This window comes from Neofelis nebulosa, chromosome 6 (assembly GCF_028018385.1).
Source record: "Neofelis nebulosa isolate mNeoNeb1 chromosome 6, mNeoNeb1.pri, whole genome shotgun sequence".
Classification (NCBI taxonomy): Eukaryota; Metazoa; Chordata; class Mammalia; order Carnivora; family Felidae; genus Neofelis; species Neofelis nebulosa.
In genome coordinates, this window is record NC_080787.1 from 112,763,450 (window position 1) to 112,778,636 (window position 15,187).

General features: G+C 32.1%; 1 protein-coding gene and 1 long non-coding RNA gene across 5 annotated transcripts in view; one reads left to right on the forward strand and one right to left on the reverse strand.

The window, feature by feature from the left end:
* LOC131514777 (uncharacterized) overlaps nt 1-15,187 on the forward strand; it is an 87,667-nt gene that overhangs the window by 51,676 nt on the left and 20,804 nt on the right. The window contains exon 3 of the long non-coding RNA XR_009263266.1: nt 2,558-2,693. This is a non-coding gene — a long non-coding RNA (uncharacterized LOC131514777). The remainder of the gene's footprint in view (nt 1-2,557; nt 2,694-15,187) is intronic.
* The window catches only part of TBC1D32 (TBC1 domain family member 32), a 202,075-nt gene that overhangs the window by 20,738 nt on the left and 166,150 nt on the right, over nt 1-15,187 (reverse strand). For 3 of the 4 annotated variants that reach the window (XM_058735121.1, XM_058735118.1, XM_058735119.1), the window contains 4 exons: nt 9,384-9,453; nt 7,309-7,424; nt 6,402-6,556; nt 2,563-2,703 (listed from right to left, as the gene is read on the reverse strand). In XM_058735121.1, the coding sequence (XP_058591104.1) occupies nt 2,563-2,703; nt 6,402-6,556; nt 7,309-7,424; nt 9,384-9,453 (482 nt within the window). The remainder of the gene's footprint in view (nt 1-2,562; nt 2,704-6,401; nt 6,557-7,308; nt 7,425-9,383; nt 9,454-15,187) is intronic. The other variant, XM_058735122.1, reaches the window with a different exon arrangement.

The following is a 15,187-nucleotide window of genomic DNA, read 5'->3' on the forward strand; positions in this document are numbered from 1 at the left end:
ATGAAGCAGAAATAAAAAATTAACACAAATCTAGAAAAAAATGTACAACCTAACAATTATAGAAAATTTAATGTCTTTACTAATTATTAACAGTAATCACAAAATAAAATTAAAAAAAGATTGCAAGCTACTCTAATTAGAAATATCTGTAATATGAAATATACTATACCTATATGGAAAAAATATATGCAGCTTCAGTAAAATATAATACAAAGAAAATAAATGGAAAAATTTACTATGTTTCTAGATAGGAAGTATGAGTAAGTAAGTATGAGTAAGTAGTATGAATACATACTCATAATAGTATAAGTAAGGACATAAACTAGAAATTACTTTGAGAAAACTGAACATAATAGCTATCTAAATTTTATCCAGATCCAAAAGCTCAATTCAAACTAGGAAAAGTCACTTTAGAGGGCACATAAAGGAATAAACAGAAATAGTTAAATTAGCTTTTTTAGGGGGGAGTTAGGGAGTATATTATAGGTTTATTCTTACCAAATATTAAGACACAATATAAGGTAGGAGTAAGTAAAATGTAATAAATAAGGTAATAATAAATAAAAACACTAATAGTAAATAAGTAATAAATTACAATAGTAAATAAAATACATAACATGAATTGAAGAGATGTGGATAGTGGAGTTACTTTTTAAGAATATACAAATCAATAAGAAACATGCTAAGACAGGTGGGCAATTAAGAAGATTCAACTATTAACAAAGCTATGGAATTATAGTCAATCTTGCTAATGTTCAAAAAACCCACAAAATTTTAAAAAGAGAATGTCACCTATTAATTTCTCTATTAGTTTTGAAAAGGCCAAATACCCAGACCTGAAGAACAGATACTTTCTTCATTTGTGTTAGAAGAGTAAAATCAAAGCAAATTGATAACATGTGTCAAGAGTCTTAAATGTGTTCACACCTTATAGTTAAGTATTTCTACCTTCTGGAACTCTCACCTAAAGATGTAATTCTAAAAGTGAAAAAGGTTTAAGCTCTAAAATGTTAAGTTTTAGCCTGATTAGAACAGTAAAGAAACAATCCACCCCTCCACCAAGGAGGGACTGCCTATGCACAGGAGGGAGATATCTGTGACTACTGTGTGTGACCACAAGACAATTCTAGGCCCTAGAAAAATCATTAAATCTTCCCAGCTCCCAAAAGCAGAAACAGAAAGCTGTGCTTTTTGTTAAGATCCAGTATCTCTTGCAAATGACATATCAGATAAAGGGTTGTCATCCAAAATCTATAAAGAACTTGTCAAACTCAGCACCTAAGAAACAAATGAGCAGGAGTGAAGAAATGGGCAAAAGACATGAACAGACACTTTTCCTAAAGAAGACATCCAGATGGCTAACAGACACATGAATAGATGCTCAACATCACTCATCATCAGGGAAATACAAATCAAAACCACAATGAGGTATCACCTCACACCTGTCAGAATGACTAAAATGAACAACTCATGAAACAAGATGTTGGCAAGGATGTGGAGAAAGGGGAACACTTTTGCACTGCTGGTGTGAATGCAAACTGATGCAGCCACTCTGGAAAACAGTATGGAGGTTCCTCAAAAAATTAAAAAATTGAACTACCCTATAACCCAGCAATTGCACTACTAAGAATTTATCCAAAGGATATAAAAATACCGATTCAAAAAGGCACATGCATCCCACTGTTTATAGCAACACTATCAACAATAGCCAAATTATGGAAAGGCCCCAAATAGCAACTGATTGATGAATGAAGAAGATGTGGTATATATATGCAATGGAATATTACCCAGCAATTAAAAAGAATGAAATCTTGCCATTTGCAAAAAAATGGATGGAACTAGAATGTATTATGCTAAGTGAAATAAGTCAGAGAAAGATAAATATCATATGATTTCACTCATATGTGGAATTTAAGAAACAAAACAGATGAACACAGGGGAAGGGAAGCAAAAATAAGGTAAAAATAGAGATGGAGACAAAACACACGAGACTCTTAAATACAGAGAAATGAGGGTTGCTGGCGGGGTGCTGGGTGGAGTGATGGGCATTAAGATGGGCACTTGTTGGGATGAGCACTATGTGTTATATGTAAGTGAGGAGTCACTAAATTCTATTCCTGAAACCATTACTACACTATATGTTAACTTTTTTGGATTCAAATAAAATTTTAAAAAAATTTAAAGAAGATACAGTATCTCTAATAGCAGACACCCAGTGTTAAAAATCCTTACCCTTAGTTACCTTACTTAATCCTTAGATTAGCCTTGTGAAATAGATATTATCTACATTTAAAAGCCTACATGTCATAGACTTCCAGAATGCCTATGTCCTTGAATAGCTATTCAAAATCTGAATGCTAGGGATCTACTATAAAGAAAACTATATATTATAACAGACCTAGGGGGAAAAAGTCAGTGTAGATATTTAAACATAAAGGTATGAATACTTACAAAAGTGATCTTATTAATTTAAATGTATTTCCTATTATTTGGTGAGAATTTAATTTTCTTTTAAGACCCTGAGATCTGGGATTTGAAGAAACATTCTTTCCTATAGATTACCTGGGATGGTGCAAAACCAGACATGTGAAAAGCTGAAAACACAAGTGGCACCTCCACCTTCAGGAGCATTTCAATATAATGAGTGCTGCAAAAGTATATCGGATGGATGCCAGATTCTATAGTGTCAGCAGGTAGGTACCTCTGCATAAAAAAGAGACATTGAGAATTAATGAATATGCGACTAATTTAAAATAATATAACCAACTTACTTAAATCTCTTGCTTTGAGTGGCTACTTCAAAATTAATATGGTGGCATAAGTAGTTACTGCAAAGATTATAATTATGCAAGTTAAAAAGTCAGAATGTTAAACACTGTAGAAAGAATAAATCTCAATAACGGCAATGTGATATACTTTCCAAGACAAAGCAATGAAGTTAATACTGTAATTCAATGCCTTGTGTAATGAAGGGGATGAATGTTGCATGAAAGAATAAATGTATGAGTACACGAGTAATAAAGCTTTATATTTTAAGAGTGAACGTATTTCAATATGCTTGCTATCCTTGGCTTTGGCCAATAATTCTATAACATTAAAAAATTTTAGTTTGTCAGCTCTTAGGAATATTGGCATAGCCTCCTTTTTCTAAGATAATGTTATATAACCCAAATCTGAGCTTGAGTTACTAATAACTGAAATTGGGAATTCCGTAAGAAATTTATCTCTAAAACAAAACAAGGCATAATGCATTACCATCAAAGTTTTTGGGCCAACTACCTTATATGTATGTATATAAAAATTTCTATAATAATTACATATTACATAATTTATATATTTTATATTTTACATTTACTTATATGTCCATTTATATATGTGTGAATATACACACACACATTTACAAACTTGCATTTTTGGCTATTTTTTCATGAAGTTAGTTATTTTTTTAATTTGTCTCTTAAGTAAAATGTATGCCATCATGAATGCTCTATAATATTTCAATGATTGTTATCACAAATTCAGTATCTAACCACAGCATTTTTTAAACAAAGAATAAACTTGGAGATACCATTTTGTGTCAAGAAAAACTGTTAGACTACCAAGTATATGCTATAGACTTATACTAAAAATTTATATTCTAATTAGTTCTGAAGAATACATAATTAAGAAACTTCCTGAAAGGCATTTTTATGTTCTTAGCTTTACTGGGTAACTGTAATAAAAGAAAATCCTTTTAAATGAAAACAAATCAAACTTACGTATAACAATTACACACAAGTTAAGATAAGGGTTTCTTTCAAACTTTATTGCTAAAGTGCTTTTAAGGATTTAGGTTTGAGTTATACTAAAATTTCTGATACCAGTGAGGTGGTTTATCAGTGTCATCAGCATAAATTACAATTTACCATTTCACATTGCATAAATATACATTTATAGGAATACATATGTAGAAATATGAGAGGTTCTTAGAGATACCTCACAGTACACAAGAAAACATTAATTTTATATACTGATTACCGGAGACATATTATAGCATATTAAGCGGACATCTCAGAGTCAACTTCAGATGAATGTCTAGTTAAGAAATTATCTCTTTTGAGTAAAGATAATATAAACTGAGAATCAGTACCCTTTAACTTACCTTCTTTTATGAAATACATGTGTTTTATTAATGACTATTTGTATAGTAGAATTAATGAATCTAATAAATAGCAAAATATCAACTTACACATATAATTTTCAATGCAAACATAGGTAATCATTTTCTGAATATATGCATAATAGTAGTGTAAGAAATGTATGCATAAAAATCATTCTTATACAGTATCTCTTCTTTTTTTTTTTTTTTAATTTTAATTTGTTTATTTTGAGAGAGCGGGGGAGGGGAGAGAGAGAGGGAGTCACAGAATCTCCAGCATCTCTGAGCTGTCAGCACAGAGCCTGAAGTGGGGCTGGAACTCATGAACCATGAGATCATGACTGGAGCCGAGGTCGGATGAAGTCGGACGCTTAACCAACTGAGGCACCTAGGCGCCCCTATAGTATCTTTTCTATGTTGCATTGAAGACAATGTATCTGGAGTTGGTATGTTTTAGAGTCCTGCCTGATTTCAGTTTTATGGAAAGAAATGCTATTAGAGCACAATATCACTGTTATGTTAAAAATAATGTGTTACAAAATACTTTATAGATTCAAAACAAAAATGCAACTTTATAAAATTATGATTAAAAAAAGTTGACTGGTGATATTTAACAGTGTCACAATCTAAACACTAAACTAGAATAATTAAGACTAGGGGAATGCAGGAATCATTTTCAAATATTTGACATGAAAATGTATGATTAGATTCAAATTCCATACTCATTATCAAAAGATTTCTCATTTGTAAATGTAAGAGTGGAATTTTTTTAAAGTTTTTATTTAAATTCTATTTAGCTAACATATAGTGTAATATTGGTTTCAGGAATAGAATTTAGTGATTCATCACTTACATACAACACCCAGTGCTCATCACAAGTGCCCTCCTTAATACCCATCACCCATTTAGCCCCTCCCCCACCCACCTCCCTCCATCAGCCTTCAGTTTGTTCTCTAGACTTAGAAGTCTCTTATAGTTTACTTCCCTCCTTTTTCCCCCTCCCCTATGCTTTTTTCTTAAATTCCACATATGAGTGAAATCATATGGTGATTATTTTTATCTGATTGACTTATTTAGCTTAGCATAATACATTTTGGGTCCATCTACATTGTTGCAAATGGCAAGATGTTATTATTTTAGATGGCTGAGTAATATTCCATTATAGATAGATAGATAGATAGACAGACAGATAGAACCACATCTTCCGTCAGTCAATAGACATTTGGGCTCTTTTCATAATTTGGCTATTGTTGATAATGCTGCCATAAACATTGGGGTGCTTGTGGAATATCTAAGATTTTTAAAACTCAAATTCTGGTTAACAGAAGGAAAATAGTTGCATAGACAAAAACCAGTACATACTCTTTTGCCATTTGCTTCCACCTACTCATGTAAGCAAACTTCTCATTATGCTGAAAAACTAGAGCTAAACATTCTTATTCAGGAATTTCATATAGCTATTTCAAGCATAAAATTTTTAAATTTCAATATTTATAATGTATTCCTCCTCGATGTTTTGCTTTTATTTTCCTTATCACAAATATATACTGTAAAAACACATAATATGTGCTTTTATTTAACTCCACATACTTTCCAGCTCTCTTAACTTATCCTTGGGTGCCATTTGATTGCAATGTCCACATGCTCTATGTCACAAAAACGGTTTGTGAAGTATTAGCCTATCTTATATAGTAGATAGTTTCCTCAAGTTGGAGATCTTAATGGCAGTAAGTAAAATAAAATACAGAAATATTGGTAAACTTAGGAACACTCTTACCTCTAAACTCCAAGATCTCATGAAGCTAGTAAAATCCTTTAAAATACACTATAATACCCTCAATCAAAACTCATCACAGATTTACAAAATGTATAGTTTTTTCCTCTTGATGGAATACACTGATAATTTTGACTTATTTTCTTACACCATAATTTAACTGATTCTTTCTAACAAAGCAATAGTAAAAAATCCATTCAATAGTTCTCATTACATATATATTTTTTATAATTTACTAAATCATAAGTTTAAAATTTAATCATCCATCTAGTATCACTAATCTTTCATGCAGTTACCATTAGGTAAGACATCAAGTATTTGAGAAAATGTCAAATCTGTAGCTTCAAAGAGAATCAGTCAAAAAGCATTCAGGTAGAAAACGAACATAAAATATTACAGAGCTCTCCACAAACAAGATCCCAACGAATTTAAATGGGATTTGCCTTAAAATTTCACACACTCCTTTCAAAATAGACTAAAAAGTCTTACAGAAATATGTAGTCTTGGCAACCAAAGGAAAGCAGAGGTCAGAAGCCTGGAGAACTGCTGAAGAAATCTGCATGTTTTCTCTTTGTCCCCGCACATTATCATGAACAAAGAAGATACAAACCAGTCATGGCCAGCATAACTCCCCTGCAGGCAGACTAAAAAGCACAATTAAGGAACTTTTACAATATTTTATCTTAAAAGATGAAATATGAGAACTCCATTAATATTCATTTCCAGGATCCCTGTCAGGAAAGAGGTATTGATACTTAGCCCTCATTTTATCTTCAACCAATTTACAAGCTAATGTACTGTTTACTTACATGCTCAGTGGAGGCCAATGGCACTAGCAAATGGAGAAAAAACTATCTGCCCTGTGGCAACATTTGTTCAAATCATTAAATAGTACCCTCTCTTTCTCTGGTTTAGGTTATCTGCTAAATTACTAGCATAATCAAGTATAAAAAGCCCACAAATATTTAGAATTCAGTAATGCAAATGGTTTGTACACTTTTTTTCTCCCTTCAGATCAAAACTATTTTTGAAAAATAACCAATTCAAGCAAAATGAATGTATGTTCCATTACTATTCTAGATTTACTAAGTCTGGAATATGCTTTTCTAGATACACTAAACCTATTTTTAAAACTTTCTTGTATGTATCTGAAAATACAGCCTAATAACTTTACTCAGTTTAAGATTCAATGAAGAAGGCTGAATTTAGTAGTTAATACCTAATTTAATAAAATACATATTTAAAATACAGAATAGTATAAAGGTACATGATAACAAATCAGTGATATAGGTTAAAGTATTATTTTACTATAAATGTGTTAAGGTCCCCTATCAAAGAATTATGAAAAATACATAAAGAAAGTTCAACTACTGTGAATCCACTCAAAAAAGGATATGAAGAGAAGATTTTATGGGTACTTGCTGCTGTTTCAGGAATCTCTCACAGTGCTTTAAAACCAACGTAAGATCATTTTCTGCACTGTCTTTCAACAGGTTGAGGAACTTGCCATACCTATATTAAAAACCCACAAAACATAAAAACTGAAAAATGTCAGGTCTGCATTGTAAATTCACTTTTTAAAATCTATCAAGAGCAGTCCTCTTCTTGATAGCATAAGTATGCTATACAGAACTTAGTAAAGCTTAACACTCAGTGTATGTTCCTGATAATTATTTTTGGATTAGATAATGATATTTGAATTAGATTATTGTATCTGGTAAGTGCTGACATTTTAAAGGAAAATAAAACAGTAGTGAGAGAACAGACTGTAGATACTTAGATGAAAAGAATGCAAGCATTTTTTTCCTGAACTTAATATAGAACATGTAATGTTGACAGCTTAGACTGACAGAATGTTAACACTGGAAGCAATTTTAGATTTCGTCTAGTCCAGTGGTTCTGAGGGGAGGGTACTTTCTGTCCTGGGGCCACTTTGGAAATTCACGGGGGTGTTTCTGATTGCATAGTGAATGGGGGCACTACTGGTACTTGGTGAGTGGTGGCCAGGAGGTTAGACATGGGGCAGTCCTGCACAACAACTTGGAAATGGCCTGGCTGTTACTTGCATGGATGAAGAAGCTATTTGTAATTATCTGAAACCAATTCTGTATTATATAAAATCATAAGATGTTTTTTTCTGTATTTTTTATTATAAACCGAATGCAACCATGTGCACATCAGAGAAAGGAAGTACTTTCATTTCAAGCCTAAAACTTGTTCACCATTCTGGAAAGTTACTTTGCCAGTGGCAAAACTCTACTAGAGGTATTTGAAGCACCAAAATACTGTCAGTCTCTATTTACAGCTGCCAAAGTTACAATGACTATTTGGTTGACAGCTATGTCATATACTGCAGGTGTGTACAAACATTTCATTACAAAGTATTTTCCATTCACTTCTTACCAATAAGACATTGTACTGAATTTTAAAAAAAATATATGACTAGCCTGTTTATATTATCTATAGATTCCATTTCAGAATAGAAACTGGACATTACAAAATAAAAAGCAGATAGAGGGTCACAAAACAATGAATTATATGCTTTATGTGATACAGATGGATGAGCTAAAATTACTTTAATACATTTCATTATAATTTCATTATAGTGTTACGTATTTATGAAAACATTCTTTTTAAAAGCTTCCACATGCATCCTTTTTATACTTGATTCTAAAGATTACCCACTGAAGTAGGAGGGAACTGTCAAGATCTCCATTTAATAAGCAAGAGAGAAGACTTAGTCCTTAAATCCCAGTCTGCCATTTAGTTTGTTTTGAAAATTACAATTTGAGTACTAAAAATTCAAACTACTATAATTGGCTTATTCATTTTTAACTTCTGTGTCTATCCTTAAGGTACTTTTGTACTCATCACCATAGTTTAACAATTAAAATCTACCATATTTTAGGGGCACCTGGGTGGCTCAGTCGGTTAAGTGTCTGACTCTTAGTTTTGGCTCAGGTCATGGTCTCACTGTTTTCGTGAGTTCAAGCCCCACGTTGGGCTCTGCACTGGTAGCACAAAGTCTGCTTGGGATTTTGTCTCTTCCTTTCTCTGCCCCTCCCCCACTCACACTGTTTCTCTCTCTCTCTCTCTCACTCTCAAATAAACTTAAAAAAAAATTATCATATTTTAGAAAATGGCATGATTGCGCTACCAAAGTGCTGATTTTTACAATACTCTTTTTTTTTTTTTTTTTTTTTTTTTTTTTTTTTGGTAAAAGCCAGGAGTCATAGAGGCTTAAATATACTGTAATTAGCCTCTGAAGTGATAATGAACCATAAATAATGTACTGGCAGAGGTAATTTAGTCATATGCCAATATCCTCAAAACAAAGTTATTATTTTCTGAATGATAGACTCTGCATTTAAAGTACACAAAATAGTTGGTTGTTAAATACTATTAAGCACATATCAGGTAGATAAAACAAATTCTAGAAATGAGCAAGAGAGATATTTCCCTGTAATATACCTGACAGTCATTTTAATGCCAAGCTGCTGCACAGATGAAAGACTTTCGTTCTTCACATTTGCATCAGTAGCTAAACACAAAAGAAAACTGGGTTATAAAAATGTATAAAAGTCTGCATAATAATCACAGTTTAATTGCAAATTGATGAAAGTAATATTTTTACATATTTTAATGTGAATTTTGAAAACACTGATGAATTTGTTCTCTTAAGAGCTGTCAGTTATATTTTCAAAGAAATTAATAAGAAACTTTACAAATAACTTTTCTCCTATAAAAATCATTTAAAAGCATATTAAATACAAACAACTAATTGTAGTTTTAAAGCAACCTATTTTTACTCGAATCTCAGAACACAAAAGGTGTTAACCCAAAAATGATCTAGGATATAGTACTATAATCAAGCACTGCATATATAAGATTTTGAATTACAAATATGTATAAGTATGGCTGTTTACCTCTTAAAGATTTAAGTCAAGAAGGAATAATCAGTTACTACTTATAATGTATAACAATATATGAGGGTGGAGTGAACAAGGTTCTTCCAGCAGGTGTATTTTCTTTGTGATGGAGGAGTTGTGATCTACCAAAAGTGAAGGGGCTGTCTGGACTACGGGAGAGACTGAAAATTTGGATTAGTTCTGGAGAACATTGAATTACCAAGCTAACAGTGAATGCTCAAAAGCATCACTAGGTAGCGCTAAGGGGTCTAGTTGAAACTTTCGGTTTTGGGCTGAAGAAACTGTAGCATGCATATAGACAGACACACAATATTAAGGGAACTGTCCAAAATCACATAGTTATCAAGTGGTAAAGAGAACTAAAATCTGGGTTTCTCATACTCATATCGGTGATTTTTTTTTCCCTCCCATTACACACTGGTGCATCTCATCCTATCAATATAATCTACTTGTAGACTCATTCACTCCTTTTAATACACCCTTTTGGATAAAGTAGCTTGCATTACCATGCTAGAAGCTGTGGGGGCTACAAGATAAATCATACATCATGCCCTAAAAGAACTTCCCACGTAGTGTCAGAGATAAAATTCATATATAGATAACTCTGATAAAAATGTTTTAAAGTACTAAGTGGAACAAGAATGGTACAGATAGAGAGTTATGTGAATTCAGAGAGAGAGATTAGGAAGAAGCGGCATTTAAACTGAACCTGAAAATATGGTTAGGCTTGAGATCTACAGACGTAAGGAGGAGAAACAAATTAAACATCACTGTTATCAAACATCTACTCATTGGACCAGCAATAATTCATCTTTTAACACTCTTAGAGGTAAGGTACATCTAGAAGCATCTCCTAGTTTGCCTAGGACTAGAGTGGTTTTAGCACTGAAAGTCTCATGCCCTCATAGTCCTAGCCAAACCAGAGTGGTTTATCACCTATGTAGAGTGGCAATTTTCTTTAAAAAAAAAAAAAAAAAAGATAAAATACTAATGTGCTCTGTTAATTTCTTGACAAGCTACACCTGAGTTTTTCTTATTTAGATCAGAACACAATCTTAGCAGTATTGTTATATTTTGCCTATAATGATAGCAGTTAAGCTACTTTTTATGTATCTTAGAATCCCTCCCTATTTATAACTCGAACTTTACTAATAGATGTGCATTCTAGATGTACAGATTGTTAAGGACAGCTCTGCCCCATTTGTATAAGCCAGTAATTCTGCCTCCTTCTCTTAGACAGAAAAAAAAAAATGAGTTTTCATTACTTGACGCCAAAAACATATATGTCACAAATTATTCTCTCTCTCACAAAATGGTCAATTTTTAAAACTATTAATCATCATTCATTATGTTCACCATAATTTTAAGTTCTTAGTATTATCAATGGCATTTAAAAAGAAACCAGACATAATTTAAGCATCATTTTTAATGTCCCCTACAATATAATCAGGTTAAATTCATTTGGACAGTGACCAGGATGTTCTTTCTGTGTCAGTACCTGAATCTAACTCCTGGTGATCCTATATTTTATTAGTAATTGTATTTCAGTTTCCCAAGTTTAAATAACATAAGACTTTAGTGCTGTAGTGTTGGTGACACTGGCTGACTTTACAAAATTCAAGAAGTTTCAGTAAAATAAATATTTTGGTTTTATATATTTTTAGAACCATGAAATAGACCTACCTCCAATCAACTATCATAATGGGAGATTATAAGATTGATTTTTATTAGTAAGCTATCAAATTTTCTTTAGGTATACCTTATATTCAAAGAAATATAATTAGGTACATAGTTTAATTAGTTTTGACAAATGCATACAGGCTGTATAACCGACATCCCTCTAAGATGTAGAAAATTTCCCTCACCTACAAGTTCCTCATGCTCCCTTCCAGCCAATTCCTACATATCCTTCTTCCCTAAACTAGCTACTATTCTGATCTCTTTCACTGTTGGTGTAGCTCTACCTAGAACATCATATAAATGGATTCACAAGTATATACCCTTTTATGTTTGTTTTTATTTCACTTAACACAGTGTTTTGAGATTCATTCCATACTGTTGCATGTTACCAAGTTGTTTTTTTTTTTTTCAACGTTTTTTATTTATTTTTGGGACAGAGAGAGACAGAGCATGAACGGGGGAGGGGCAGAGAGAGAGGGAGACACAGAATCGGAAACAGGCTCCAGGCTCCGAGCCTCAGCCCAGAGCCTGACGCGGGGCTCGAACTCACGGACCGCGAGATCGTGACCTGGGTGAAGTCGGACGCTCAACCGACTGCGCCACCCAGGCGCCCCACCAAGTTTTTTTTTTAATTACAAGCAGTATTCCATTATATAAAATGCTGAAATTTGTTTATTCAATGTATATCCTGAAATTTATTTTTATTTTGGGACACATGTGTTTCTTTTTTCAGATTTTAATTTTCATGAATAAAGAGCTCTGAACATTCTTGGACAAATATGAAAGGTGAGCTATCACCTCAGGCCTATCAGAATAGCTAAAAGACAAGAAAGAAGTGTCAGCAAAAATGTGGACAAAAGGAACCTTTGTACACTATTGGTGGGAATATAAATTGGTAGCTATGGCAGAAAACAGTAGAGAGGACTCCCCCCCAAAATTAAAAATAGACATATCATATGATCCAATAATTCCACTATTGGGTATTTACCCAAAGAAAATTAAAACATTAATTCAAAAAGATACCTGTACCTCTGTTTATTGCAGCATTATTTACAGTAGCCAAAATATGGAAGCAACCTAAGTGTCCATCAACAGATGTATGAGTAAGGAAGATGTGGTGTATATCTGTACATATGTACATACATATGCACGTACACACACACACACACAGGAAGATTACACAGCCATAAAAAAGGATGAGATCATGCCACAGGTGACAACATGGATGGACCTAGAGGGTATTATGTGCTAAGTGAAATAAGTCAGACTAAAACAAATACCATATGATTTCACTCATATGTGGAATCAAAAAAAAAAAAAAAAAAGAAAAAAGAACAAACAACAGAATCAGTCTTATAAATACAGAAAACAAACGGTGCTTGCCAGAAGAGAGGGTGTTGAAGTGTTAGGCAAAATGGGTGAAGGGGAGTGGGAGATATAAGCATCCAGTTGTGGAATGAATAAATCATGGGGATAAAAGCCACAGTGTGAGAAATACAGGTGATGATACTGTAATTGCAGTGTATGGGGATAGTAGCTACACTTACAATGAACAAAACATAATGTATAAACAATCAAATCACTATGTTGTACACCTAGAATTAATGTAACATTGTGTGCAAACTATACTCAAAAACAAAACAAAATGAAATAGTAAAGTTCTTCAGGCTGAAATGATACTATGAATACACAGATACACACACGTACAAGAGTACAAGATAATGTAAATATATGGGTAAATATAAAATAATTTTGCTCGTTTCTTAATTCAGTTAAAAATAATTGACTCAAGGGAAAAATAATGTGTAAAAGTAAAATGCATGGAGAAAATAGCACACAGGAATGACAAATGGAAATATGCTTTTTGTAAGGTTCTTATGTGAATAACATAATATTAATTCACGGTACACAAAAATTATCAAAATTATATATAAAAGTTTAAAATATCGATAATCATGTAAATGGACTAAAAACAATCAATGGCAGAAATTCTCAGACTGAATTAAAAACAGAAAGCAAGATACAACTATATGCTATATGTTTTAGGATGCCCTTAAACTGAAAGACATGATAAAGAATGGGAAAACATATGCTACCAATACTAATCGTAAGAAAGCTGAATGTCTACATTATTGCCAAACAAAATACACTCTAGGACAAAGAGTATAAGAGATAAGATACTTTTTCTTAAAGAATAGCATGATCAATATATCAAGAAGAAAAAGCATTACTAAGTATGTATTTACCAAATTGGAAAGCTTTACAATACATGAAGCAAAAACTAAATAATTAAAGGGACAAATAGATAAACATAAAATAATAAAGAGACAGCTCAACACTACTGTATCAGTATTTGGTACCAAAAACAGACAAAAATTTAGAAATTATCTAGAAAATCTGAACAGCATGACAGAACTAAATTGTCCTTATCAGTTATTTATAAAACACTACAACGATCAGCTCCAAAATATACATCCTTTTCATTTGTCAATGGAACATTTACTAAGACAGAACATTTATTAGGCCATAAAAAGTTTCAATAAATTAGACATAAATTAAATTATACAGAGAATATTCTCTAAATACAAAAGAACTAAAATAGAAACCAATAACGAAAAGATATCTGGAAAATCTCCCAACACTTGAAAGTTAAGCAAAACACTGGAAATTGAGGTCAAAGAAGAACCAGCAAGCTAAATTAGAAAATATTTTCAATGTAATAATAATTAAGACCTATCTAAACATGCATTGGGAGGCAACTAAAGCACTGCTTAGGGGAAATTTCAGTTCTATCTACTTATATTGCAAAAGAATAAAGGTTTAAAGTCAGTGATATAAACTTCTATCACAGAAGCTAGAAAAAGAGGTGGAAATTAAACCCAAAGTTAGTAGAAAGAAGGAATAAAATATAATACAAACCAATAAAAGAGAAAATAAAGAAGTACAGAGTATATCAATAAAACAAAATTTTAGTTCTTTGAAAAGATTAATAATATTGACAAAACTCTACACGGCTTATTAAGAAAAAAAGAGAGAAAACACAAATTATCATTATCAAGAATAAAAGAGAAAATATCACCATAGATCTTACACACCCAAGAAGACAGCAAATCTGTGAAAAGTCTTACATTAATTAATGAAATTGAATCAATATTTAAAAAGCATACCATGAAGCAAACTCAGACCCATATGGTGTCACTTAACTAGTTAATTGTATCAAATAAGTAAATTAGTAAGAATCTTGCATACTTATAAGCACAGCATAACCATGACCCCAAAAGATGCAAAGACATTAAAGAAAACTAATGACTAATATTGCACATGAATATAAATAGAAAAAAATATTTTAAAAATATTAGCCAAATTCAGCAATATATTAAAAGAATAAAAGTATCATGATTAAGAAGAGTTCATCTGAAAAATGCAAAGTTAGTTTAACATTCAAAAATCTATCAAATCAATCCTTTCCCCTAAGAATAGGAACAAGCAAATTGTATACTCCTACTTATACACTTATAAGTCTTGGCAAAATGTACAAAATAATTCAACGAAGTAAAAAGCTTTTCAATTAATTGTGTGGGAACTAGATATCAGGGGGAAAAAGGTGTAAACTCTTACCTCATACCATATAATGAATAACTCAAAACAGATTATAAACCTGCAGTT